Raw genomic sequence first — 26,992 nt, 5'->3', positions numbered from 1 at the left:
GGTTCATTAGTAATCCCTGGGGATTGCAGTTTTGCCCTACAGGTGATGTTCACATGTCACCTTGTGAATGCCTCACAGTGTCCATGCTGCTGCCTATACGGTTCTGGGAGAGAACCTCACCCTTCTATGACCAAATGCTGCCTTCCTGGTAGAATGACATTCTGGTTCTTTAGCATGTCTTAAAAGTACCAAGCATAAGAAATAATGGCTATAATTCAGAGGAGTTGGTTTCTTTTTGATTTAATGGATGTGAATGTTGCCTATCATGTTTACGTTTCATATGCCCAAAGTTCAGTTTGTCACCCAGAATTTGTCCCCCCTCTTCTGCTTTCAACCAAATTCCCAAGGCTCAGTTTTCGTTTGCACTCTATGCTTTACCCCATGCTACAAAGCCACCTCTGCAAATATACCATGATTGACTGTCCTGTAGCCAGCTGTCCACTAGCCCCATGCCCCCATGTGCTCACATAATGTCATTTCCATAGGCCAGAAAGGGGACAGTGTGGAGGTGTGTGTGAACAGGGTGATGGTCTTTTGTGAGAGGCAAGTGAGGTTTGGGGTTCTCTGTATCTAGCAAACAAGATGCAGCACTTTCTTTCTTTTTTTAAAATACTTTTTTAGTTATACATGGACACAGTATCTTTATTTTGTTATTTTTTTATGTGGTACTGAGGATTGAACCCAGTGCCTCACATGTGCAAGGCAAGCGCTCTACTACTGAGCCACGACCCCAGTCCCAAGATGCAGCTTTTTTTCAGACCTAAGCAAAAGATACTTTCCAAAGCCAAATATAAGGTTTGTTTTTTAATTACCTTCCATCTGGATTATCTCTGCCATAATTCCCTGCCACCAGAATGAGCCATCAGGAGTTAATTGTCAGGGCATTTCTGTAGGATGCATCTGCAGGTTGGACTCAGGGCTGTACTCAGCTGTGGACCCTACAAGTCAGTTTGACTCGGTCATGGCTGCCTCCTTCCAGAAAGTAGCCACAGAGGTGAAGCTCAGGTCAGCCAGCCACCCCTCCCGGGGCTGGCCTGTGGGGGACGGCACCTCTGTCCACTGGGCAGCACACACATTGGTTGGTATGTGTCCTGTTGGTCGTCTGGGTTAGAATGAGGAGGTGGCACTTTTCTTGGTGTGTCGTCGTTCCTGACTCGCTGTTTCTGTCTGCTTCCTCGGGCGTGCGTGAAGAGCGTAGGCACTTTCCATGGAGCCCATTAGAGCATTCCCTCATTGTTCAATTAAGAAAGCACACATGAGCCTGGCACCCACCTAGGTAGTGACGTGAAGAGGCAGAACTCGCTTCTCCACAGGCCTCTGACGTCTTAGGCTTTCTCGAGTGCTTTCAGATGAGCTTGAGAACTTTCTGTCCTCTACATAAGGTAGGTAGGGTAGAAGTCAATTCTGTCTCACACTCTGCCCAGCTTCTGAGACTTCAGTCTGTTTTTTAGAAAATGAACTGTCCCTGAACATTTTGTTTGTAGGATCATGATATTTTTCATCAGTCGTTTTTGCTGTGGTGGATTGGGTACCCCAGGGATGGCAGGGAGGGTGGGTGGGTGGTCGGTGCTTGTTGGGTCTTAGGGTAAAGTTGGTGTGCCATGAGATGGCTGATGCACCTTATAATTTCAGACTAGCCACCAGATCACTTATCAGACCTCTCCCTAAAGATGATTGACAACAGAAGACAGTGTGGTCACTCAGCGTTTCTCACAATGTCTTGTGCAATAGAACTAATTGTGAACCAAATTTCAAACATGTTTGGCAAAATGTATCTGAAATTATTTGATTAAAAAAAAACCACACCAACTTTTAAAGCCATATGGCTATGTACATAAAATGATTTCTAAAACACAAATGGGCAAATAATATGTAGAATGTCATTAGAATCATTATATCACTGTCACTGGTCCTGGGGTTGCCAGGCCTTTTCTGATTATCAGATGCAACAAATGACGTCCAATTTTATTGACCAGTTTGGCTTCAACGATGAGAAGTTTGCAGATCAAGATGACATTGGCAAGTGAGTATGTCTTCCTTTTGTCATGTTCACTGCCTTTCTCTGTGAGACCTTTTTATGATTGTGATGGATGCTCTCCCTGGTGGCCCTTTAGTTTCAGCATATCCAGCTTTAAGCTTCAGACACCCAGGGCATAACATAACACCCCAGGAAAGATGCACCACCCCCAGGGCTTGAGCTCTATCACAAAGTTTGTTTTTTTGCTAGATTATCATTCTTCTGGGAACCCATGTCCTTATTCTGTTCTTCTAGGTGGTGTTAAGTAGAATTCCCCAAGTAAGTAGTCCCTGTGCCTCATTTTCTATCTGGAGGCGTACTCATGAACAGGCTGAGCAAGGCGGTATGACATTCCCAGTATGGCTGGATTGGCAGGGGCAACTTTGCCCTGCGTGTTTGCTCTCAGGGTCTCATCGTAAGGGACTTTTGGATTCTTCCTGGCAAGAGCCAGACAGTTGCACCACTCATTCTGTAATCAGGATGAGAGAGAGTGAGTGAGAATTATAGGTATGGGAAAGAATGAGACAATAGAACATGTATAAGTGACTCACAGGTGCAAATCAGTGCTCTAGCCTCTGACCTTGGGAAAGGACAGCTCTCTGTAAACAGCATTTTGGAGATAAGTTTTAGAGCTCACTGAACAGAATTGAAGCATGTAGGATTTGAATCCTGGGGGGTGTTGATTGTGCCATGAGCACACAGTGCCTGCTGTGTGGCCTTGGCGGCAATCGGTTCTCAGTCATTTGTTGAACTGCAGCCAATGGAGGCTGTTGTTTGTTACAAATTGCAGTTTACAGTATATGAGAAGCTAAAATATTTTTATAGCTTCTTATGTGCCATAAACACACAGTATTGACACAGTGGAGCAGAGGTTCCACTGTAAACAGCAGGCTTTGAGGGCTGTCGGCTGCCTTAAGGATTGGCTTACCTCAATCCAGAAAGAGCGAGAACTCTCCTGGAGAGTTACATGTTTAGTCCAGGAGCTTTTACCCAGGCTTGTAACCCCCACCTCACCTGAGAGCCTTCAGACCCCTACTTGACCTGTCTGGACTCAAGGAGTGTTACTTAGTAGGAATCCAGATCTCTTTAAAACTTGATGCTTGGAATAGCAATTGATTAGAACAGATCTCTTAAGAATTAAAAGCTTCATCTGCTCAAGAATTGCATTTACAGTTTTATTCACTGTGAATGTTTTCCTGCCTCCTCTTTTCCTGGCTATGCTTTTGGGGATTGCCTGTGATTGGTATGGATTTAGCTGTAACTGGAGAAAGCTTGATGCCTGACAACATTTCTCTACTTTTTCAGGTTTTAATGTAGTTTTTCTTTGCGAGTATCTTTTTTCTTGATTGTATTAGTATGGTTCATGGAACTGTGGTTGTTACCATGATGTCAAATTCTTTGTTGGAAGGCTTTTAGGTTTCCTAGAGGCTATGTCTCAGATTTCCATCCCACCCCTGGCATCCTTAATGCCAAGAGGGGTGCATAATTTATACAAGAAGATTGTTTTGTTCAGTTTTTCCTTTAGAGATTTTGATGATAATGTGAATGCTTTGAATTTAGGAAATTTCATGAATACTGATTCTGGGAGCCTATAGATAATTAACAGTTTTTACACTTATATTCTTTTTACAGTGTTTCTTTTGATCGGGTGTCAGACATCAACTTTACTCTCAATACAAATGAAAGTGTAAGTATGAAAATTTCCTGTTGCGAGTAACAGGGCACATGAAGGGTGGAATTGGGTTTTGTTGGAGCCCAGGTGTGGTTGCCACATGCACTAGTACCCTCTATACTCCTGGAGCCCACAGGTCAGATTGACGTCACACGTGTCACCTACTCTAGAGGGCTGCCTAACCCTGCGGGTATGAGGTTGCAACCCTGACTGCGCTCATGAAACCAGGGTGACTTGTGATGGCAGCATAGACATTTGGCTTCAAAGGGAAGGCTGCAGTTTGTCTCCTTTATATTACCAGGAGAGAAACTTGGGTTGGACCAGGGCTCACCTCATCACCAGGCTTCTTGGAAAACCCAGGTGCAGCCTTCATTGGAATGAGCAAAGCTTTGATTTTAGGGTGATTAGCATGAGAGACCACTGGTTTCCTTGCTGGTGCGATGAGCTAGAAACAGCAGCTGATTGGGACCATGCCACTCATCACTGTGAACTGGACTGGGAGCTGCAGAGGGAGCATGAATCATTTTTCCTTGTTGGAAAGATCTGGGACTGCCTCTCTGGGGCAGGAGGGAAGTTTAACCGCTATGGGGCTTCGACTAGGTGAAAGTGGGTTTGAGAGAAGTGTGTGGCCAAGCCACTTGCAAGCAGGCTGTGCACATCTTTTAGGGCTTCTTGTTACTTGCACAGAAGTTGAAATTAGATGCTTACATTTTATTTTGGTGTGATAGACACTGTATTTTTTTTAAAAAACCATTTAAATTTATTTATTTATTTATTTATTTATTTATTTTTTGTAGTTGGACACAATACCTTTATTTTACTTATTTATTTTTATGTCGTGCTGAGGATCAAACCCAGGGCCTCGCCTGTGCTGGGCAAGCGCTCTACCGCTGATCCATAGCCCCAGCCCCTAGACACTGTATTTTAACGCAAATTGAAAAAACGCAATTCATGTTGGTTACTTGGGGGAGAAAACGATAAGATTTTAAATTTTTCTTCTTTTTCTCACTCTTGGTTTTATTTAGGGTAATATTGCTCTGTTTGAAGCGTGTTGTAAGGAGAGAATACAACAGTTTGATGATGGTGGCTCTGACGAGGAGGACATCTGGGAGGAAAAGCACATTGCATGTACGCCAGAGTCCCAGAGGCGATCCAGGTGAAGGAGGGTTTTCTGTAGCCCTGATTGCATGCAGCTCGTGTAGCAGACGAGCGGCCATGGTGAGGAGGAAGCCCCTGGGAACCCAGGGGAGCTCGTGCTGGTTCTCCTCTCTGTAGTGCCGCAGTCACAGCAACACACTGGAAAATGCTGCAAGTGTCCGATCAGTGTGTCACTTCGTTCCTTTGACTAAGTAGTGTTCCCCCAGTGATAGCAGCAGCTGAGTTATTATTGTCTCAAGTCATTTCCAAAAGTTTATCTTGAAAGACGGGGTCTTGGCCGTGGATACCATCTAGGTCCATCGGGTCTTCTTTTCATCACTCTTGTCCCAAAAATCTGAAGAGATGCTCTTCTGCGTGCTGGCAGTTCTAGCTATGTGAGTGCTCATCATCGGAGTCTTCATAGAGCTGAGACGGGGATGCAGAGCAGTAGCTGAACTTTTTTAAATTTACTTATTTTTTCATAAGTAGTGTTTTTCACATGGCCTAAAATTCAAAGGGAACAGAAGGGGTATAGAAGGAAAGTAAAGCTCCCACCCCATCTCCCAGGTGTCGTTGGAGCTGCCTGGTCCCTGTGTGTGCTGGCACTTGGGTTGCATCTCTCAGTGACTGCCACAGATCATGGAGGATTCTATAATAGCTTAAGCAGGGAAGGGTATGTTGTTCTTGTAATCTAGAATTGACCTGGAGTCTCATTTATTCCTGCTCTGTTATCTTCTGCATGTTGGTTTATCCCCTGATCACAAGATAGCTGCTGTAGCTTTAGAGCCAGACAGTAAAAGGCAGGTGTCTTTTTGGTGACCTTTTTTTAAAGACAAAGTTCCAGTCAGATTTGTTGGTTGCCATTTACTATGAGGTTTTGGTCCTCATGTGGAGAGGTATCTCTGAGTGGCCTTGCAGAGCACCAGGTGTGGAAAGGGCAGAAGGACATGTGGTGGGAGAAATGCCTGGCGGAAAGCCGTTGGCCCCCAGGAGGAGCACAGGCTGAGAGGGCAGGGTTGTGTACACAGCAACTCTGTGGAGGTGAAATTGATACACACTAGGCTGCATGCTAAAGAACTATGCGTGTGACCCTTGTTGAAACCATCACCCCAGTTAGGACCACAGGCTTGTCCTTCACCCCCAAACATTCTTTTTTTTTTTCTTTCTTTTTTTTTTTTTTTAGTTGTTGATAGTCCTTTCTTTATTTTACATGGTGCTGAGAATCAAACCCAGTGTCTCACATATGCCAGGCAAGTGCACTACCGCTGAGCCCCAGCCCCCCAAATGTTCTTATGCCCTTTGTAGCCCTCCTGTTTCTGAGCCTTGTCTGCTTTCTTTTCCTTTAGATTAACTTGCACTTTCAAGAACTATATAAATGAAGTAATACATTTCACACTTTTTATCTAGCTTTTTTCACTCAGAATAATTATTTTGAGGGCCATTGTGCCAAGTAATGCATCAATACCTTTTTATTTTTTATTGATGAGTAGTATTTATTAATTGGATGTACTAGTGTGTATCTTTTTTTCCTGTTGATGGACATTTGCTTTGTTTCTGGTTTTGGATTCTGTCACTTTAAGATAGGCTGCAATAAGTTCAAGACGTATATACTACAAACCCTAGAGCAGTCACCAAAACAGAGCAGGAGTAATGTTAACAAGCCAAATAGGAAATAAGATCATAAAAAATTCCAAATGAAGGCAGCAAAAGAGAGCAAAGGGCGGCTGGACAAACTAACAGTAAGATGATGGTACTCATCATGTTAACTAAGCAACCCAGCGGCCCCCACTAGAGAGCAAGGGTTTGGGGATTAGCTTTGTGGCAGAGTGCTGGTACAAGACCATGGGTTCAGCCCCCAGCACCAGGAAATAAAAAATAAATGAAAGGTAAACACGTCAGATTAGACTAGAAAACAAAGCCTAAGTTCATAGCCTTTGAAACAGTCAGACATGCAGACAGAAACAGGTCAAAGGGAAGAAGGTAAACCACACCAATACCAGTAAAACAAAAAGCTAGGAAATCTCCAAGATTATTTCAAAGGGAAAATACAATAACAAAATAGTCAATTCATGAAGAAGACGGAGCAGACATAGAGTTGAACACGCAGAAGCCATAGACTGTGGAACAGTTGCACAGCACTGTCCCCTGAAATGTTCCACTTGCACATTTCTAAAGAAGTCTGCCCAACAGCAGAATACTCAGTCCTGCAAGTTGGTGGAATATTTAGCAAGAATTGACCATGTTCAGAGAATAAAGCAAATCCCAATAAAGTCTAAAGAGATCATGTCATTTTTTGATCAACATGGAATTAAATTAGAAATCAGCATCAGAAAGAACTCTGGGAAATCTACAAATATTTAGAAACTGAGTAACACATGGGTGAAAAGAAATCAAAGGGAAAATTTCCACAGTACTATGCTTAATTTGGGAGATGAAGCTAAAACTTTACACAGAAAATTATTCTTAGCACTAACTGGTGTATTAGAAATGAAGAAAGAATAGCCTCAGCTTCTACATAAAGAAACTAGGAAAAGAGCAAATTAAACCCTTGTAAGCAGAAATAACTGATACAGAGATTAGAGTGGAGTTCAGTGAAGTACAAAACAGAAAAGCAGTAGGAAAACTTAGTAAAACCAAGTTGTTCTTCAGGAAAATCAATAAAATTGATAAACTTCTAGCCAGAATGATCAGGAAAAAAAAAAGATGATGTTAGTATCAAGAATGAGAGAGGTGACATTAGTCTACATTCTGTATACCTGGAAGATGTAAAAGATAATAAGGAAATTATGAACAACTCTATGCCAGTAAAACCCAAGTGATCTTTTAAAGATGCAAAGTACTAAAACTGAAGCAAAAAACACCTGAATGATCCTGTCTATTAAAGGTGTCAAATTTTTAGTTTTAAAACTTACCACCAGAAAGTAGAAATTCCAGTTCAGTGACGTTGCTGTCGAATTCTACCAAACATTTTAGAAAGATACTAAACCAGTTCTACCCAGAAATTTTTGCCCATCTAATTCTTTGAAGCCCCATTAGTGTAGCAGATTACCAAAATTTGGCATTCTTGTATAAGAAGAGGAAAGTAGCTAGTAGTTCTCCTGAAAATACATATAGAAACTCCTTAAGAGCATAAGGAAATTAGATGCAATAACGTGTCATGACCGAGGTTAACTCCCAGAATGTGGAATTGCTTCGGCATCTTAAATCTTTGTGTGTGGGGGGGGGAGGGGGGTGGAAATTGAACCCAGAGCCTTGTGTATGCTAGGTAAGCACTCTACCAACTGAGTTATATCCCCAGCCAGCATATTAAAATCTGTCAGCGAGGATGTGTTACAAAACGATCAGTGTCCATTTGTGGTAGAAACTTGGCAATTAGAAGCAAATTTCTTCCTCCTGATTGAAGTATGTAGAAAGGTGCTGTTGGCATTACACCTAGCAGTAAAGATCAAGTAACTTCCCCTAATAGCAGGAATGAGACAAGAATGTCTTCTCAAGCAGCTTTGCTTCAGTATTATCCTTCACTGCTAGCTAATGCCCCAAGTGGGAAAGAAGAGAGGCATCTAGATTGTAAGGCAAGAAATAAAACTGCTCACAGACAACATGACCATTGATGCAGAAAAGACTACTGGAATAATTCAAATGCATTTAGCAAGGTTGTGTTGTACAAGGTCAATATAATTGTGTATTGTATGACTGAAAGTAACAGTTGAAATTGAAATTACCAAACAATGCTTTTCATAATGGCATCAAAAATATTAAATATGTTGGGATAAATCTAACAACACGTGTAAAGCGTGTGCACTGAGATCCATTATATGTAGCTGAGACAAGACAAAGACAAATATTGATGAATGGAAGACTCAGTATTGTGCAGGTGCCAGTTCTCCCAGGTCCACCTGTAGACTAAGCACTATCACTAGCAACATCCTTCTTAAATTGATGTGGAAGTACAAAGAACCTAGACTATAGAATAGGACAGCCAGGTGACTTTCATAAAGAGCAGCAAAATTGGAGCTCTAGCACTTGATTTCAGGAGGCAGTAATGGAGACATTGTGATATTTATAAGGAGATAGGGAGTGGGTCTGTGGACAGAATGAAGAGCCTGAAAACAGGCCAGTTCGGCTGTGGATGGGTGTGCTGAGGCATTGCCGTGGAAGCAGCAGTCTCAGCAAGCAGTGCTAGGACACTTGGACATCCATGTTCAAACCATTTCTTAACTACAGACTCACAGTAACACAGTGGAACTTATGCCCCAACGTAAGGCAAGAAATCAAAGCTGCTAAGGAAAATGTAGAAAATCACGTGATCTGAGTTCATCTTAGATACGTCTCTAAAGCATAGTACATGAAAAAGATTTGGTTAGTTGAATGTCAAATTTTAAAGCTTTATAAAATCTTCACAAGACACTCAAGGAAAACACTGCACACTGAAAATTCAAGTCATGAATTGGATAAAGAGTCTGCATGCAGAGTTAAGACTCTTTACCCAATTAAAAAAAAATACATGTCAAATTTTTAAACGCTCTAAAAATGTGAAAAAAGTTAAGAAAGGACAAAATGACAAGATAACACATGGAAGGATGGTCATCATCCATGGTCACTAGGAAAGTGCAGCTTACCCCATGGTGGGACACACTGCCTGCCTGTTGGAGCAGCCATCTAGATGGTGGTCTGCACCTTTGGGGACCCCAGCTGGGGAGCAGTTGCTGACTTACATGTGAAGTTCCACCCGCACAGCCACGTGACTTCCCCATGTCCCAGTGAGGCTGCCTGTAGGCAGTGACAAGGTGGAAGCACCGTTGATCTTATTTTGTTAGGTGACCTTTTGCTTGTTCTGGATGTAGCTGGTGGCTGATAAGCAGCATTAAATATTTCAGTCCTTTTTCTTTCTTCGCAGCTCGGGGAGTACAGACAGCGAAGAAAGTACAGATTCTGAAGAAGAAGATGGAGCAAAGCAGGACTTGTTTGAGTCCAGTAGCGCCAATACAGAGGATAAAATGGAGGTAGACCTGAATGAACGTAAGTCACCTAGTTCTTATGTGTTAGTTGTGATGTGTTAAATTTGTATTTTGAAAAATAGGCAAAATCACAGTCTGTTGTGTCTGAAGTGGCTTCTGAATGAATAGTCAAGTGGAAGCACACCTGGTGGTATGAATCCCTTGTAGATTTAAGTCCTGGCACCCAGCCTCCCAGAAGGAACAGGTTAGGCTTTGGCCATGGGTGTTATTGTTCGGGTGAGTCTGGCCAGAGGACTTTGTACCTTGGGAAGTCCCCCCTCAGCCTCCGCAGACCTGTGCTGTAGCCAAAGGGGAAAACCACAGGCTGGCAGAGGTGAGGAAAGATGTTTTGTGGAATCATAAATGGAATAGACCAGAGAAAGCAACATAATGCTTAAGCATCTTTAAATGGGTTCTTCACAGTTATTTGTGAAACTTACGGCGATAAAACTTGTTCAACTAAGAATCAGTCTGCACCCTTCTACTTACCAAGAAGAGTTGACTTACAAACACTGCTGACTTATAAAATTTGGGAAAACCTTTATGGGAAGGAGTCACTCAGGTTGACAGTGGGCTTTCCCCAAGCCTGACCACCTTCCTGTTGCTAGGAAGGCCTTCATTTCCTTGGTCCATTATGGGACCCTCAGAGCTGTCATCCAGCACATCTACTCTCGAGCCAGGGAAGAGAGGAGGGTTGCCCACCAGCCCCTACATCTTTCCCAGTTCAGGTCAGCTTGCCTTTATCCAGGACTTTTTGTGCCCCAGGTGCAGCCTCTCTCTGGCTGTACCCCCAACACGCAGGGCCTGCTGGGAGAGCAGAGTGCTGGAAGAGGGAAGCTCAGCGCTGCCCAGCATCTGCACAGACCTCCCTGAGGGTGTGGTGCTCAAGGACAACTAGGAATCAGCCAGTTTGAAAGACAGAACAGCTAACAAGAAGGCACTGAGACCCAAGCTGCTTAATGTACTTCAAGAACAGGATGAGAAGGAGAGAGACAGTAAGGCCAAGAGCCAGGTCCAGAATCCTATCTTGAAAGTTCTAGGGACCCTGAGGATTAAACAGGTATTTGTGGCAGACTGTAAGAGCTAGACTAGAAAATTCATGCTGGGGACAGGAACACCATTGAGCTGCTGATATATGTGAGAAATAGGAGAGCTGGTAGGGGTGCAGAAGGAGGTGACAGGTCAGATACACCCTTGTCTTCTGGTCCAGAAAGGTCGGTTTAGTGAAGGCTGCTAATGTACACTCACGGGCTGTGTGGCAGATCCCTAGAACTGTTTCACCTGACCAAACTGAAATCTGGTGCCCACAGAGCACTCAACCCATTGTCCGCTGCCTCACCCCGGGCACCCCATCCTGCTTTCTGAAGCTGTGAACTCGACTGCTCCAGACAGCTCCTCTGAGTGGAACGACATGGTCATTCTCCCTTGTGGGTGGCTTATTACACTCATTGCAGTATTGAGCTTCATCATGTCCTAGCATGTGTAGAATTTCCTTGTAAGATGAGGAAGAACATTTCAGAACTGGTGCTTTGAGGGGCTGGGGTGTGATAAAGGACTTGGAGGAGACCACGCACTATTGCACTGTGACTCTAGAACTGGGTGGGGATGGGGAGAGAGGAGAACACCCAGGCTAACTCCCTGGGCCAGCACAACAGGACCCCAGCCTTCCGGCGTCCCTGCTGCCTGGGCAAGGCTTCTTTTCATCAGATCTCTGAGTGCACAAGGAGGGCTGACCTCTGGTGTTTTGGGGGTTTGTGCACTGTGGAGAAGAGTTTCTCACGTTAGAATGGCTCTGGGCTACCTGGGAAGCACTGTCCCCCAGATGACGGTGGAGAAGTCCTGTCGAGTGAGCTGCACGTGAGTGGAGCTCTGGTTCTAATGGAGTGATTCCTGACTCGGCCTGAGGTAAGCAGGCAGAAATACCTGTCAGATTTGCTTTTTTGAGGTTTGAGGTGAGACTTTGAAACATTCAGGTATTATCCCTCATGGCTGTCGCGGAGCTCTGCCATACTCACATAGATTCAAGGACAAGACATACCAAACAAACCCCAACTCGGCTCCTTGTGGTATAGACAGTCCTTGTCTGAATTGAACAGTGAGGAAGGAACTTGGAAAGCTTTCATTTGCTCAAAGTCCCAGAAAGTTCTCTCTCTAAAATTGGAATGTTTCTACTTGGCACAGGTACATCTCAATCATCTGTTCCTGGGACAAGCATCCCAGATGGCCAGCAGGTCCCCTAGCATTTCTTCCCGACAGCCTGGAGGCTTCTGACTGTGGTAGAAAACACCCTGGTGGAGAGCAGGGCTTCTCACAGGGTTTGAGGGTCTCTAGACTGTGAAGAAAAGCGCTGGGCACAGGCAGAGCAAGCAGAGACCTGACTTTACCTGACTTCATTGAAGGGACACTGAACAGACCTCTGGTTAGGCCCAGACTTGGGTAGCAGGCACAGGGAGCACAGCTGAGCAGCCCTGTGGCTCCAGTCTTGGAGAGCAGCCCCAAGCCTTCAGGCCAGTAGCTTTCCCACTGTGTGCGCTTATCCACGGGGGACTGCAGCGAAGCCATGGAGCCTGGGAGGTGCAGCTGGACCTGCACTGGGAAGCATCCTGGGTGTGTCCAACTTACTACAATTGCATAACTAGTATGTTCTTTTTTAAAAATAGGCTTATTGCTTTGGAAGTTATTTTCAGAAAAGTTGCAAAGATAGTCCAGAAGGTTCCAGAGACCCTTCAGCTGCTTTTCCCAGTATTAATAGATTCTTGGAACGTATGTCAGAACTCAGAAGTTAGCATGAACACATCTTTTATGTGTGGCTTTGTATCCTTGTGTAATATTTCTGTTGGAAAAACCTCTTAGGAATGAACCTGCTGGCTGAAAGGAGAATCAGTAATGAAGCGGTGTTGTCATGGTGCCCTCCAGGTGACTGCCCTTCCCAGGCCTCTTAGTGGTCAGCTAGAATTCCCTTTCTCTATGGCCCCCGTCTTTCTTTGTCATTGCTAATCTGTTAGGAAAGTATCTTTGTCTTTTTCTTTCTTGTCTTGCCTCCTCTTTTCTCTTCTTTCTTTGAGATGGGATCTCTCTTTGTCCAGGCTTGAGCTCCTTGGCTTCTTGACTTGAGCCATCTTCCTCCCTCAGCTTCCAGAGTAGTCTGGACCGTAGGCCCGGATACTGCACAAGAAATACTTTGTGTTACACCAACCTACTGAAATAGTCTCCAAACAAAATGTTTTGCCTTGTTTCAGCACCCAGCTGGTCGGCCAACTTTGATGTCCCAATGGAGACCACCCATGGCACTCCGTTAGACTCAGTGGGCTCTGATGTCTGGAGCACAGAGGAGCCAATGCCAACTAAGGAGACGGGCTGGGCTTCTTTTTCAGAGTTCACGTCATCTCTGAGGTGAGTGAGTGTGTGCTGTCTGACCATTTCCACAGGAATAATAGTGTTCACTCCTAACCTATGTTTCTTACCTTCACTGACCTCTGAGTTGAAATAGTGCCGTCAGCTAGATTGGAAGCCAACATGGGGGAGGTACTGACAGCTCCATCACAAGCAAAGCAGTCACCATCTTCCTTTACTCTAGGACCAATTGGGAAAGGGGGAGCTCTTGAACAAGTGGCCTGGGAAGGTTTGTTTTGAGCCTTGGCAGGACATGGCCAGGGATGACAGCCCTGTTGGCTTTTCCAGCTCCACGGAGCAATTGACAAGGTTGAGAATAAGAATGAGCTCCTGATGGCACCTTTGTGTGGAATGTTGCTACATAAAAATGCAAAGTGTATCTTGAATTCAGTAGTTAATAGGGACTTGTATCCTGTGTTAGCCTTGTTATTTGTATTATTCTGCAAGACAGAAGCCTCTGATTGTATAATTTTCCTGAATAGCATTGTCAGCCTTTGAGTATCAACCATGGATTTCAAGTCCCATTAGACTTGCTAAATGTTTTCTTCTGTCTACTAGGAAAAAAACAAACAATAATCTCCATCACCCCACTTGAAAGACTTTATTGCTTTCCCTATCCTAATAAGCACTTGCTGATAATGCAGAAGATAGGAAGACAAACTCTAGCCCTCAGTCACCATCCTAAAAGCAAAGGACAGCCTGCAGTGTTCCGTAGCACCTCTAGTAGTAGCATTGAGCTCTTCCAAGCTCCAAGTGAGATTCCAAGTGAAAATGTCTCCAAAGTAGGAGTTCTTTCTGCTCCAGCATAGGACCAAGTTCTTCCTGCCTGCGGGGAAAGAGCCTGTGGTTACTTAGGAATGCTTCTCTTGAACCCTGCACAGCAATCTCTGGGATTATTGGAAGCAGATTCACTAGCCTTCTGCCCCATGGCTTGGTCCCCTGGTGTTTCTTCCTGTGTTTTTGTAGTTTCCACAATGAGTAGCATTAAGATAGCCCATGCCTCCAGGCAGTTTGCCTGGAGGTTAGTCAGGATTTTTGTGAAAGTTTTGAAGTCTATCACCCAGGCCTTAGGAGCCTGGTGGTTATTGTGGGGCCTGTTGAGCCTGTTTCCAATTCCCTGAGGGCCTGGCCTTCTAAAGCTTTGCCCTCCTACCCTCCAGATAGCCACCTGTGTGTCTCTGGAGTGTGCAGCCCTGCTCCTCCTACAGAGGCTGACTGATTTTATTCCACACTTATTCTCAGAGGGTTTTTGTGAATAATGAGGTGGCTGAGGACTGTTCCCACTGCTAACATCTGAATTTTCTCTTTTCTGAAAGCACTAAAGATTCCTTAAGGAGTAATTCTCCAGTGGAAATGGAAACCAGCACTGAAGCCATGGACCCCCTGACTCCCAGTGTCACTGCCTTGGCAGCACAGCCAGAGGGTGAGCGCAAAACCGGGCCAGCACGCATATAGCAGGCTTAGGCACCCAGACCTGACTCAGAGTTGGACCTCACAGGACCAGGAAAATAAGAGAGTGGCCCTGATGTCCACAGGGCACCCAAGGAAAAGAAATTGTGTATGTTGTTCCAGAACCGTAGCCCGTTGATTCTAGCAATAAGAGGTCTATAGATTGTCAGACCTGTCTGTGTGCAGGTGAGGCCCCTGAGGCCCAGAGCGCAGGACTGCCTTGACTTCCAGCACCTAGGACGAACAAAACCAGAAACTGATGCAGACACGTCAGGCCTGGCCCCAGTCATCTCTGGACCTATTTGAGGCTGTGGGACTGTTTATTTTGCTTTCACCTTTATGAGCAGATAAAATGGTCATAGTGTCTGAAGTTCCCATGGTTTGCCTTATTTTTTTTTTTTTTTTTTTTTTAGTTGTCAATAAACCTTTATTACGTTTACTTGTACGTGCTGCTGAGGATCCAGCCTACACATACTAAGCAGGTGTTCTACCACAGAGCTCCACCTCAGCACCATGGTTTGCCTTACTTCTCAGAATGTTCACAGATGTTCCTTGCAGCAGGTGTGAACCATTTGGGCTTTCCCCCAAGTACTGGGGACAGAACCCAGGGCCTCATACATGCTAGACATGTATTTTACCCCTGAGCTACACCCCAGCTCTTTTTTAAAAATTTTATTTTATTACAAGACAGGGCCTCACTAAGTTGCCCAGGCTGGCCTAGAACTTGCCATCTCCTTTTTTCAGCCTCTCTAGTAGCTGAGATTACAGGTGTGGTTATCGTGCCAGCTTCTGAACCTTTCCACCAATGACTTGGGTTTGGGGAGGTGGGGGTATGGTGGGGAGTTGGGAGTGTGGGAGTATGTAGAGGGAACAGAGCATGAGTCCTTGGAAAAGAAAGATGATGCAAGAAGAGGCTCCCAGAAGCAGGGGCCTGGGGAGGACTAAAGCCAAGGGCTAGTGTGGTTTTATTTATCAAGCTCCTAAACATTTGAATAGGTAGTCACAGTCCTTCAGCTGTTGTAAGTCGCCTCACTGGTTCCACTTTATGGGTGAGGATATTGAGGCACTGGTAAGGTTCCTTGCCCAAGGGTTCACATCCAGGAAGTGGAAGTACTAGGGTTGGAATCCAGGGCAGTTTGCCATTCACTCAAGTTTATAACCACTACAACTTACAAAGGGATGACCAGAACAGCACGAGAAAATGACAGTAAAAAAGGCAAGAAAAGGCTAGGACCCAAGTGGATAGAGGCAAGAACTGGTGACTGTGTCCTCTGCCCCATTCTGTAGAGTGGGACCATCGGGAGCACCAGGGTTGCTGTGTGAAAGCCAGGTCAGAGGTGGACACAGCTGTGAAGGCTGTAGGTTTCTCACCAGTTCTCCAATGAAGAAACTGTGGCTCGTGACCCCAGTGGCCCGTAAGAATTCAGCCAAGCAGCACCAGACAAACATTCTGTCATCATCCGCAAGCAGTAGATGTGACACGGGCAGGGCCCTTTAACAGAGGGATGAGGGTTCCAGGTGGGGTTTGGTATATGTGACCATCAGCTGTGTACTCTTTTCAGCGCCAAGCAGTGTGGCCATGGAAGCCAGCTCCGATGGAGAGGAGGATGCCGAGAGTGCAGACAAGGTAACTGAGACGGTGATGAATGGCGGCATGAAGGAAACACTCAGCCTCACCGTGGATGCCAAGACGGAGACCGCAGTCTTCAAAAGGTAACTGGGCTAGATGGTCCATCCTGCGGCGTCAGTTGGTTGGAGAATGGTTGGAGAGAAGCCCCAGACATGGAAATGTTTATTTGATTGAAATGAGTGTTGAGACATTAACTTGAAGTTGTCCTAACATCTTCATTAAATTCATTAATCTTAATGAAGAGATGGAAAGTTTAGGCTCCTAAAATGCCCTTCTCCCTGTGTGTGTTTGCGTTCAGAAGACTGTATTTTGAGTCTAGCAGATTGGCAGTTATGGAAATTAGCACACTTTGACTCCTGGTAGAAATTGACTTGTATGGAAGCTGTAGAGCTCAGGCCCAAAGGCTCAGTGTCATACAGATGGGACACTGTCTCCAGATGTAATGCAGTCATTCTAATTCAGTAGCAAAATTGTAACTATTTAAAAAATTATATTTGGAAATTAGCAACCTTACTTTCAAACTTATGGATCCAAAAAAGAATCAGAATGGAATTTTAAAGCTGAGTAATGAAAAAACTTCAGTCAGGCATGGTGGAGCACACCTGTAATACCAGCTACTTGGGAGGCAGAGGCAGGAGGATGACAAGTTTGGAGCCAGCCTCAGCAACTTAGCAAGGCCCTGTCTCAAAAAAATAAGGATTGGGGATGTAGCTCAGTGGTAGAGAATCCCTGTGTTCAATCCCCAGTACCACAAAAAGAAAAAAAAAGTCTTCTTTCAAGTTTTATGGACTGCAGCTAAACCAGTGCCTAGAATTTTAGTGCCCTTTTTCTGCGGCAATGCTGAGAGGTTGCAGAGGATGCTTCCTGGTGCTTGCCATGGCTGCAAAACAAAACCGTATGAGGGAGGAGACTCTGTCCTGACCTGGTATCACATGTGCATGTGTGGTCAGGGCTCCCAGGGAGGAACTGCAGCAGCCAGAAGTGTGTTCTGAGGGCCTGACCATGGCTGCGCCACCAGGGTGTGACACAGGGGGTTGTTTGGACAGAAGGATATTAGAGGTGACCTGTTTGCAGACAGTTACTGCTTTTGTCGGTGCTGCCCCGGGGGTCTTGGCAAACACAGCATCAAAAAGCAAAAGGAGTGAGGGAGTGAGGGTGGTTATAAACAGGCAAAGTGATCATTGTTTATAGAATATGATTTTCCACCTAGAAGATGAATCTACAGACACGTATTAGAATTAATAGGGAAGTTTAGTGCGTTTACTGGTTACAAAGAAAAATCACTCTGTCCTATAAACAATATGGGGTATTCTAGGTTTGCCTATTTGTCCTTAATAAAATGTCAAATCTTATGTGTAAGAATGTGACCTTAGAGCTGGGCTTGTAGTTCAGTGGTAGAGCGTTTGCCTACCATGTGTGGGCCATCAGGGTCAATCCTTAGCACACATAAAAATAAATAAATAAAATAGTGATCTTGTGTCCATCTGCAACTAAAAAGACTGTAATGAGAAAAGAAATTAACGGAAGTTTATTGGAAGACCTAAATATCAATACAGAGATTTGCCATGTTCACTAATGGAAATATCTTTGGCATTTCTCAACAAATTATGAATTAATAAAATTTGTGTCAAGATCCCAGCACAAAGTTGCACGAAAATTGTGATTATAAAGACAAAGCCTGCAGAGAAGAGCCAAGGTTACTCTGAAGGAAAAAGGTGAAGGCATCCCCACGTTGGACTCCAGGGCTTCCTAGTAAAGGCTGTCCTCACGGAGACGACGCAGCCTGGCAGTCATGCAGAGGCTCCACTGCAGAGACATGGTGCACCTTGGAGTGCACAAATGAAAGGGACTATCGATTCTGGAGAAAAGTGGAATTGGGTCTCTTTCTCCACATGAATATGAAAGGTGGAACTGCAAAACTTGAGGAAGACAGCATAAAAGAGTTTTGGGGATGGGGTGGTTTTTAAACATAAAAGGCCAAATCATAAAGGAAAATAGTGATAAATTTAATTCCTAATATCACAAAAGACACTAAAATGAAGAGATGAGTCACAGCCAACAAAGAATCAGCCGAGATATAAGAGAACCCATATCAATAAGAATGAAATACCTGATTTTAAAGATGAACAGAGGATGCAAACAAGCACCTGTCTGGAGGAAAACTAGGGGCAGAGCAAACCCAGTGTGATGCCTAAACACATGGGGCCTGTCAGTTACAGTAGTAGTGTAGGTAGTGCCAGTTAGGCACTCAAGGCCATTAGTTTCTCTCTCAAGTTGCCCCAGAAAGAAGAAGTGAGAGTCCTGCCCAAAGAATTGAAATCTTCATTCCAAATTAAGGATAATTGCAGAAAATGATCAGCTCATGTCACTTAAAAGCAAACTAAATGCAGAAGTTATGTATAAGATATTGCTGGGTGCAGACCTGGAATCCTAGTGGCTCAGGAGGCTGAGGGAGGAAGATCGCAAGTTTGAGGTCAACCTCAGCAACTTAGTGAGATCCTATCTCAAAAAAATAAAAAGGGCTGGGGACATATATGGCTGTGTAACTCAATAATTAAGTACTCCCGGTTTCAATTCCCAGTACCACCACCATCATCAGCCCCATGCAAAAAAAGTTGTGATATATAAGTTGTGATATACTGACTGAATCCCAAATAATTCATAATGATTGGCTGCAGCTTATCCTAGAAGGCAAGGATGGTTCGAGATTACATGTCCGAAAAACCTGTCCTTGCAATCTTCTTACATTAGACTTTAAAAAAAATATTACTTTTTTGCTCAGATTTCATATTTATACATGATTAAAACTCTGAGCAATCCAGTCACAGCAGTGAATTTCCTATGTAAAAATTAAATACCAAAATGTCACAGCAGCAACTATATTTAATGAAGAGATTTTAGGTGCATTCACTTTGAGATAAAGACCAGTGATAAGCTGTCCCTTATCATAGCCAGGGTGTAAACAGTCCTGGAAAAGGAAGGAGGCAGAGGTATAGATGAGGGTTAGGAGAGGAGTAGTAAACTGGTTATTTACAGGTGTAATGGTGAGCCACAACCAAGTCAGTACAGACCTTTGTAATTACTAATTCAGCAGAACTGTTACAAGGTCAGTTTTAAAAATCAGTTGTTTTTTTCTAAATCAGTAATACGCAACCAGAATGGATAATAAAAAGCAGAATAACCACAAAATATATTGGTCTATAAATTAAAGAGTTATTTTCATCCAGATCTCTGTAGAGAAAACTTGAAGCTTCCTTGGACAAGTGGGGGTAGTAGTGTACACACTGCGGTGGGACAAGTGTAGGGCCGAAGAGTCGTCCACCACCACCGGATTAGCCTTAATGTTTAATGGAATCTCAGTAAAAAAATCTCTGGGGTTTGGGGAAGAAACTTGTTAAATATACTCTAAAACCTCATGGAAAAATAACATCCCAGAGTTGCTTAGATACAGAAGGAGTAGTTGAGTAGGAGACCCCCCTTCCAGACATTGAGTTGTGCTGCAGCCAGCTGTTCAGATGGTGTGATGTCATCATGCACATGGACAAGGGTCAGTGTGGTAGGAGAGGGGCCAGATCCTCCCAGGTTGGGCCTCTTCCCGATGTGATGTGGCCAAAGTTGCCTGGTAGTTAGTGGAAGAAAAGAAACTCTAACAAAGTACGTAAGGAATTCCGTTGATGAAGTACTCTAGACAAGATAAAGAGGCTACAGCAAATTGAAGAAAGGGGCTTATACCTGATCAACAAGATACTGACATTAGGTGTTCAAGGAATTCCCACAAGCCAATAAAGAAAAGGAAAAAAACACTTAAATCAGAAAATGGGTAAAAGATGTCAGTTTACAATGAGTAAACAAAAAGACTGACAAAAAAATGAAGAGATTCTCAAAACCACATATTATCGGAGAATGTGCGTGAGAAGAGCCCAGCTCGTGGCACTTCCTACTAGAGCAGCTGAAACTAGACAGCAGGTGGTGCTGTGGACCCTGAACCCCACCGGGGGTGGGGGGGCTGCTGATGGGAAAGCAAATTGGGGGCCACTCTAGATAGAAGGGCTTTTTTTTTTTCCACTAGAGTTTTCCATTCCCAGGTACAGAGTCCTGAGAAATGCCTAGCAGGCCTGTTAGGGGCCAGGGACAGTGACAGCACTGGGCTCAGAGGCCTGGAGGTAGAGGGCACTTTGGGCTCATTGCTCTGGGAAGCCAGGCCCTTTGGTCGGTGCTCACTGTGGGCACTGGGCTGTACCTGGCAGGAACAGGTGGAACTTACAGACATGTTTAGTCTAGAGAAAAGTACAAAAAGATGTTGGATTCAGTGCAGGTTATATGCTCATGCACACATGTAATGAAGATGCATTTTACAATCACATTAGAATCGTTGCTTCTGGGACAGGGAATAGAGAAGGAAGGGGCAAAGGGGAGTGGAGAAGGAGGTTTGAGAAGAAGAAACCAGGGGTTGGGGATGGGACTCGTGGTACAGCAGGTGTTTAACATGGGTGAGGCCTGGGTTCCATCCCCAGCACCACCGAAAAAGAGAGGTAATGACCCGTGTAATTCAGATTGTTACAAATCATTAGATTTCAGTTAATTTTTCTACTTATAAATTACGTGGAACCATCTGAAAACTACCTGAGAAATCATCCTAAAATATTAGGTGTCTTATAAGCAAATCCAGATCATAGCTGTTAAGAATGACAGCCCTTCCTTAAGGGGACCTCTAGCTATTGCCACTTTAATTGTGTACAAAATGGGAATCCCTGACAGAGCGGCCCGCTGCATATTTCCCACACTGAGGGGGGACCCTTATCCTCCCCGCCCACTCCCCTCAGCCCCGGACCTGGAGTCTGCTTTCAGCTGCACTAGCAGCTCCTCAGGGTCCTGCTTTTCCTTTGTAGTGTTCATACATTTCCCCTTTGTTAGACGGAAACTCCCAACTCTCTTCCCCCTCACCCCCGCAATACTGGAGGTTGAAACCAGGGGTGCTCTTTATAACACTGAGCTACACCCCCAACCTTTTTTATTTTTTATTTTGAGACAGGGTCTCACTAAGTAGCTGAGACAAGCCTCAAACTTGCCATCCTCCTGCCTCAGCATCCTGTGTCGCTGGGATTCCAGGCGTGCATCTCTGCGCCAGGCTTTGAGAAGTCTTTAAATGTGGCTCAGGCAGCAGGGTGCCCTCCTCTCCTGACCAAGGTTTCCAGCCAGTGAGCAGATGGAGGTCCGCCCTCTGGCGGCTTGTTACTGATGGGCTCAGCCCAGGAGCACAGGTTGAAATAAAGACTCGTTCCTTCAAACAGGTTCTCTTGACAGCCTTCGCCAACTCTGCGGTTTTGGTTAAGTGCAGGTGTGGACGTAGTCCCCTGTCCCTCATTTCTAGGAGTATTCTGAAACTCTTGTACATTTCTTTTTCTGTTTTGCACACTGGGCTTCAGAGTGTTGAAATCCTACCGGTATGTACGGTGATGCGGGGCCGCTCTGTCAGAACCAGCCACATTACATCGTCCCTCTCCTGGTTCCCACCTTTGTGTGCCCTTTCCTGTTGTGCTTCCCCTGTCACTGTCTGTGTCCCTGTGACCCTCCCACCCTGAGCATGCTCAGCCCCAGGGTTGCCGCCATGGCAGTCATGACTTCAGAGCCATTTGCATGTGACCCCATCCTCTGGCACCTAGACACTGTCCCTGAGGTGTGTAATGTGCCTGTGTCTCCTCTCCTGCAGTGAGGAAGGAAAACTGTCTACCTCTCAAGATGCTGCTTGTAAAGAAGTGGAGGAGAGCCCTGAGCCAGCGGAGGCCAAGTGCGCGGCCCCCCGGCCCCCCAGCAGTAGCCCAGAGCAGAGGTACTGCCTGCACCCTTGTGTTCTTCCCAAGCCCCGCCTGGCCTTGCTCTTGTCCTGTGGGAGTCGGGAAGGGGTTGGCACCTAGTTGTGGACTGTAGGGTCATCACAGCCAGGCCCAGGCCTTCAGCAGTGTACTTGGCACTAATCCTTTCATTAGTCAGGTGACCCAGCAGAGAACCTGGGAACAACACTTGGTCTCCTCACCCGAGGCCGAGAGCTCCCTGGACGCAGAGATTGGCAGTATAGCTGGCTCTTGGGCACCTCCTGGGAGTGGAAGGCTTGCTCCGGCTACACAGCTTTTTCAGGAGGCACCAAGTTGAAAATAATAACAGGCCCCTCTGGGAGCTTTAGTGGCCCCTGTAAAGTCACTGAACCGCCAGGCGCAAACAGCTCAGGGTGACTGTTTCCCACGTTTGTGCCCATGTGATATGCAGGGGACTTCCCTTACTATTCTCCACCCCTAAGTGAATCCCTGTGTGATCTTGTTTTTTTCAAAGTAGAGATCTTGTCTTGATTAAGTGTGAAAATCCCACTGCCAGAGCCATGTGATTTGGAATGTGATGCTTTCTTTCTAGTCACCTTTTGCTTAGACTGAGCCAGTGGCCTGAAGGAATAGGCCAAGCCAAAGCATCTGCCGCCAAGGGCCAGCGTCCGGCCCATTCGCACGGCCTCACAGGTAGAGCCAGGTGGCCTGGGATCGCACCGGAGCTCGCGCCAGAAGATGAATGAGGATCCCCTGGACCACGAGGAGCTGTGTCTAGCACATCCCAGAGTTAACCTTTTGATTTCATATATCCAAGATTGTATATTCCTCCTTTAAGAAGGAATAAAGTGACCTTTAAAGCAATTTCTAAGGAGTCATACTTTCCCCCTGGTCCTGCTGCCCCTAAATTTTCTAGGCATTCTAAGACCACACCAGTGGGAGCCAGCAGGGGGCGCCCTCAGTTCTGCATTCAGGGCAGGGCAAGCCCTCTTACTGTTCTACTTGGATAAATTTTAGCCCAAATGAAGTTTGTTTTTGTGCCTCTGAATTTTTTACATACAAAGGTAATTACGTGAGCTGCTGGAGCAGGATGGCTTTAATGAGGGCTTTGGGAAGAAAAGGCAGGGTCACACTCCAGCCCTAGGGGTGGTTCAGTCCCAGGTTCTTCTAGGGTTCAGAGAAAGTCAGTCTTTTTCCTGGGGTTTTGACTATGGGAGATTTTGTTTGCTTTCTTCCCTTCCCTTCCCTTCCCACCCCACCCCACCCCACCCCACCCCACCACCGCTTTTTGGTTCTATGGGTTGAATCCAGGAGGTACTTTGCCACTGAGCTACATCCCCAGACCTTTTCATTTTTCTTTGGAGAGTGGGTGTTGCTGAGGCTGGCTTGGAACTTGCAGCTTCGTGCCTCAGCCTCCCAAGCTGCTGGGATTACTGGCATGTGACACCAAACCCAGAGTTCAGTGGGTTTTTTGTTTGTTTGTTTTTCTCGTTTTGTTCTGTTCTGCTTTATGGTCTTTTGTGAGTCTAATTCCCAGTTGGTCACCTCTCTAATTTCTACCTGTTAACTTACTTTACATTGAGGAATTTCTGGGAGGTAGAATAGTTAGGGTCGGCCCTGGCAGTTTGTTCCTGGTTCTCTGACATGAGTGGCCCAGGAGGCTATGGGGTCATTTCCTGGCTGTCCAGTATACAGAAATGTTGGTTTCAGTGCAGCCTGCTTGCTTTTCTCTCTGGCTAGAAACATCAGGTATGAAGAGTCCTCCTCTCCAATTACAGGACTGAGGTGGTGGCAGAGAATGTTGGGGTGAGCTAGTGAAGGAGGGGACACACTGGCGTCCCTGGGTTTGTCCATTCATCCATCCTTTATCCACCACAAGATGGAATGGTGGTGGCTGGAGGGAAGCCGGAGCAGACAGACACCAGTAGCCTGGGGCAGAAGGCAGGTGCCTGGGAGGACACTGGCTGCAGGAATGGGGACAGGAGTGCAGCTAGGTGAGGGGGCTGTCTGAGCAGATGGGAGTGGCATCAGCGTTAGGACAGGTGGAGGGTAAGTGCAGCGATGCCTCCCATGTGTTTGAAGGGCCCTGCCCCAGCCTGGTCCTGGGGTCCTGTGGATCCGGGGTATGTGTTGCCATAGACCTGGCTTGGCTGCTGTTTGTCAGGCCTGTTGTGTCCGTGCCAGCAGTGTGCCAGCTGCTTCACACACTTCCCTACCTGTGAAGCCCTGTGGGATAGGGGGAGAAAGCAAAACTGAGAGAGTTTAAGAAATAAACTTACGAACACATGGCTTGTGGGTGGTGAAGGCAGGATACGTACCCAGTGTCTGGTGCAGTGAGACGACGTGTAAGTCAATGAGACGGCTCTGCAATGACACGGCTGTAAGTAGATTTGTTGCTGTGTGTGGAGCTGGCCCCAAGGTCCCTCCTGTGCCCACAGGCCACAGGGCTGGAGTCTGCCAGCTGAGACCTCAGGGCTGGCTGGAAGTGCCTGTGTACCAGTTTTGCCGCTCTCAGCATCCTTCCCAAGTCTACTTCCTTAACTTGGGAAGAGCCCTAGAGAGCCTGCCCCTCCATTTTGTGATTTTGCAAACTCGGATCTTCAGCCACCACTTTCACACACTGTCCCACTTCTTGCTTCCCAGTTTTGAAGCTGACATTTGCTCTGTGGGAATGTGTTGTCCGTGTGTTGTAACAGATTGTTCTGTTTACAAACTTTTTTCCCTCTCTCCTTTTATTTTTCTTTGCCATTGCGAACCCTGCGGAGTTCCACTCTGTGGAACAGATAAATGCTTTTTGGAGGAGGAATGAACAGAGAGCTCCCGTGGGCTCTGGGGGCAGCGGTTTAGGACCCTCCACCCGCATGTGCCGGTGGTCCTGAGAAGTGGAGGAGGGCAGCTCCGTGGGCTCTTGAGGCCCTGCTTAGATGCACTCCCCACCCTCAGAACTAAACCAGGCTCACTTCCTCCCATTTCTGCTTCACATGCCTCAGATGCCTGTCTCTTACTCTGCAGGAGTGACCAGCCAAGTGTGCCAGGTGACACGTCAGTCAATGGCCCTGTATGATGGGTAGCGTCTGCTGCTGCTGACTGAGGACTGCAGACTGCCACCACCCAGGGGCTCTGGAGGGGTCCTCTGGAGCCACCAAGCCGTCACTGCTGCACTCACTCTGCAAGGGATCAGGACCAGCAACCTTTATATTCTAGATTCTAAGACATTGTACAGAGAAATTCAGAAGTGTAAAAATATTGCACATTGACAAATACCAAGAATGTCTGCATATGTTTATATTGTATTGTTCTAAATAATGGGTAGCCTGTGAGATGAGACCTTGCTGCCCTGTGGTGATAGCAGTACTACTCTAGTTAAATGGCTGTAAGAATAGTTTTATAAAAGTGAATACACAGATCTATTGTATTTGAAACATAACTATTTGACAATTATTAGTGTGACCAAAGTATTAGGCAGTTTTCATATATTTTTCACCTTGTACAAAATTCTGATTCCTTTTCTTCCAGGTTGGCAAGGAGCTATGGAATTGAAATCCCTCTAGGTGTTATTTTGGTTGTTCTAACTTACAAAAGTGATTTTGAATAAGAAATATTTGGTGTTCTTTTTATAACCAGTTTTTGATTGGTAATTGTTTTCTGTATTGTTTAAAATGGATCAAAAATGTAAGTCTATTGGTAGAGATTAAGTATTTATTGCTGCGGCTTAGTTGATAAACCGATGTTCTTGTGAAGCCATATGTTCTGTTGAAGTCTTGTTGCTTGAGATGATCTCCTACAGGAAAAGCACTAGAGTCCTCGGAGTGTACATGGCTGTGGTTTGGGTTTGTTTTTTTTTTTTTTTTTTCTGGAGGGGGGTTTGTTTTTGTTTTGTTTGGTAGTTCATCTGCCTTTTAACCCATTCACCAAAATTGACCTTGTTAACAAGCATCACCAATGACCATTTCAGAGCAATCTGCATATTTAACACACTTAAGTCATGTTAGGCGAGTCCGTTGAAAATGCTCGTGCTGCTAATGGAGTTCGAGTGCGTCATTTCACAGGCTAGTGTTTTAAAAATAGAACTCAATCCGGCACCTGCGCATGTTACCTGTTTTACTGTACCTTGTGAGGTTTTCACTCGTAAAATTCTAAACCAGTGTATTTTTTTAGAACTGGTTTGTGTATATATATAGTGATTATGGATACTAATTCAATGTAATTTATAATTTTCTATGTCAATATAAAAATACGTCACAGCCTTCTCCAACAGCTGAAGCAATATACTGTATATTGCCATATCGTCTGGTGAAAGGGTTAAATCACTTCACCTCTTGCACTTTTAGATGCAAATCAGTTTTTCATTTCTGTAATAGAAAATTATTCACGTATTTTTACATCATTTGTTTTTCCTGACCAGTATTTAAAACCAAAAGGATATTCTGAAAAATGGCCAACAGATTTTTTAGAAACAGCATCCCAAGCAGCGTGCCTAAACATTACATTGCATACGGAAATAAAAGAATCAAATGTCTGATGCCTTATTCCTTATTTGCTTTTCATTTTCAATAGTGTGGAAACTCCTCCTGAGGTTTCCAAGGCATGCCTAGCACACCCAGGACGGGGTCAGCCGGAAGCCCTGGGCTGGTCATGGGGGTGTGGGGGCTGCTGGCGTGGCCCGGGCACTCCACCCCAGGAACCTCTTTCTCTGGGAGCTGCTCTTGGGGGAGACTGCCCTCCTGTGTTCTCTGGAGCCCGGCACCAGCAGCGGACGGGGCTCCTTCCGCTTACCTCAGGGATGCCTTGCTGATGTGGCCCAGGACCTCGGGATTGCCCCAGCCAGGCTTTGGCCCTGTTGGTGGCGCTCACGGCCCCACAGCTGGGTTTAGTTGGCTTCTC

General features: G+C 45.4%; 1 protein-coding gene across 18 annotated transcripts in view; it reads left to right on the top strand.

Moving 5' to 3' along the window:
• Nucleotides 1-26,627, top strand: part of Ppp6r3 (protein phosphatase 6 regulatory subunit 3) — a 125,473-nt gene extending 98,846 nt beyond the window's left edge. For 2 of the 18 annotated variants that reach the window (XM_058579660.1, XM_058579651.1), the window contains 10 exons: nucleotides 1,926-2,023; nucleotides 3,650-3,704; nucleotides 4,715-4,845; nucleotides 9,724-9,845; nucleotides 13,063-13,216; nucleotides 14,533-14,639; nucleotides 16,228-16,378; nucleotides 21,722-21,739; nucleotides 22,006-22,125; nucleotides 25,121-26,627. In XM_058579660.1, coding sequence (XP_058435643.1) covers nucleotides 1,926-2,023; nucleotides 3,650-3,704; nucleotides 4,715-4,845; nucleotides 9,724-9,845; nucleotides 13,063-13,216; nucleotides 14,533-14,639; nucleotides 16,228-16,378; nucleotides 21,722-21,739; nucleotides 22,006-22,125; nucleotides 25,121-25,172 — 1,008 coding nt within the window. In that variant the 3' untranslated portion in view covers nucleotides 25,173-26,627. Of the gene's footprint in view, nucleotides 1-1,925; nucleotides 2,024-3,649; nucleotides 3,705-4,714; nucleotides 4,846-9,723; nucleotides 9,846-12,676; nucleotides 12,740-13,062; nucleotides 13,217-14,532; nucleotides 14,640-16,227; nucleotides 16,379-21,721; nucleotides 21,740-22,005; nucleotides 22,126-22,700; nucleotides 22,973-25,120 lie in introns of those variants that run through there. The other 16 variants (XM_058579650.1, XM_058579646.1, XM_058579663.1 and 13 more) reach the window with 12 other exon arrangements.
• Nucleotides 26,628-26,992: the final 365 nt, after the last annotated feature.

The sequence above is a fragment of the Marmota monax genome, unplaced genomic scaffold (assembly GCF_021218885.2).
Source record: "Marmota monax isolate L192 unplaced genomic scaffold, Marmota_monax_Labrador192_F-V1.1 WCK01_AAM20220418_F8-fsc00038, whole genome shotgun sequence".
NCBI classification, from domain to species: Eukaryota; Metazoa; Chordata; class Mammalia; order Rodentia; family Sciuridae; genus Marmota; species Marmota monax.
This window is presented reverse-complemented; position numbering and strand designations above follow the sequence as displayed.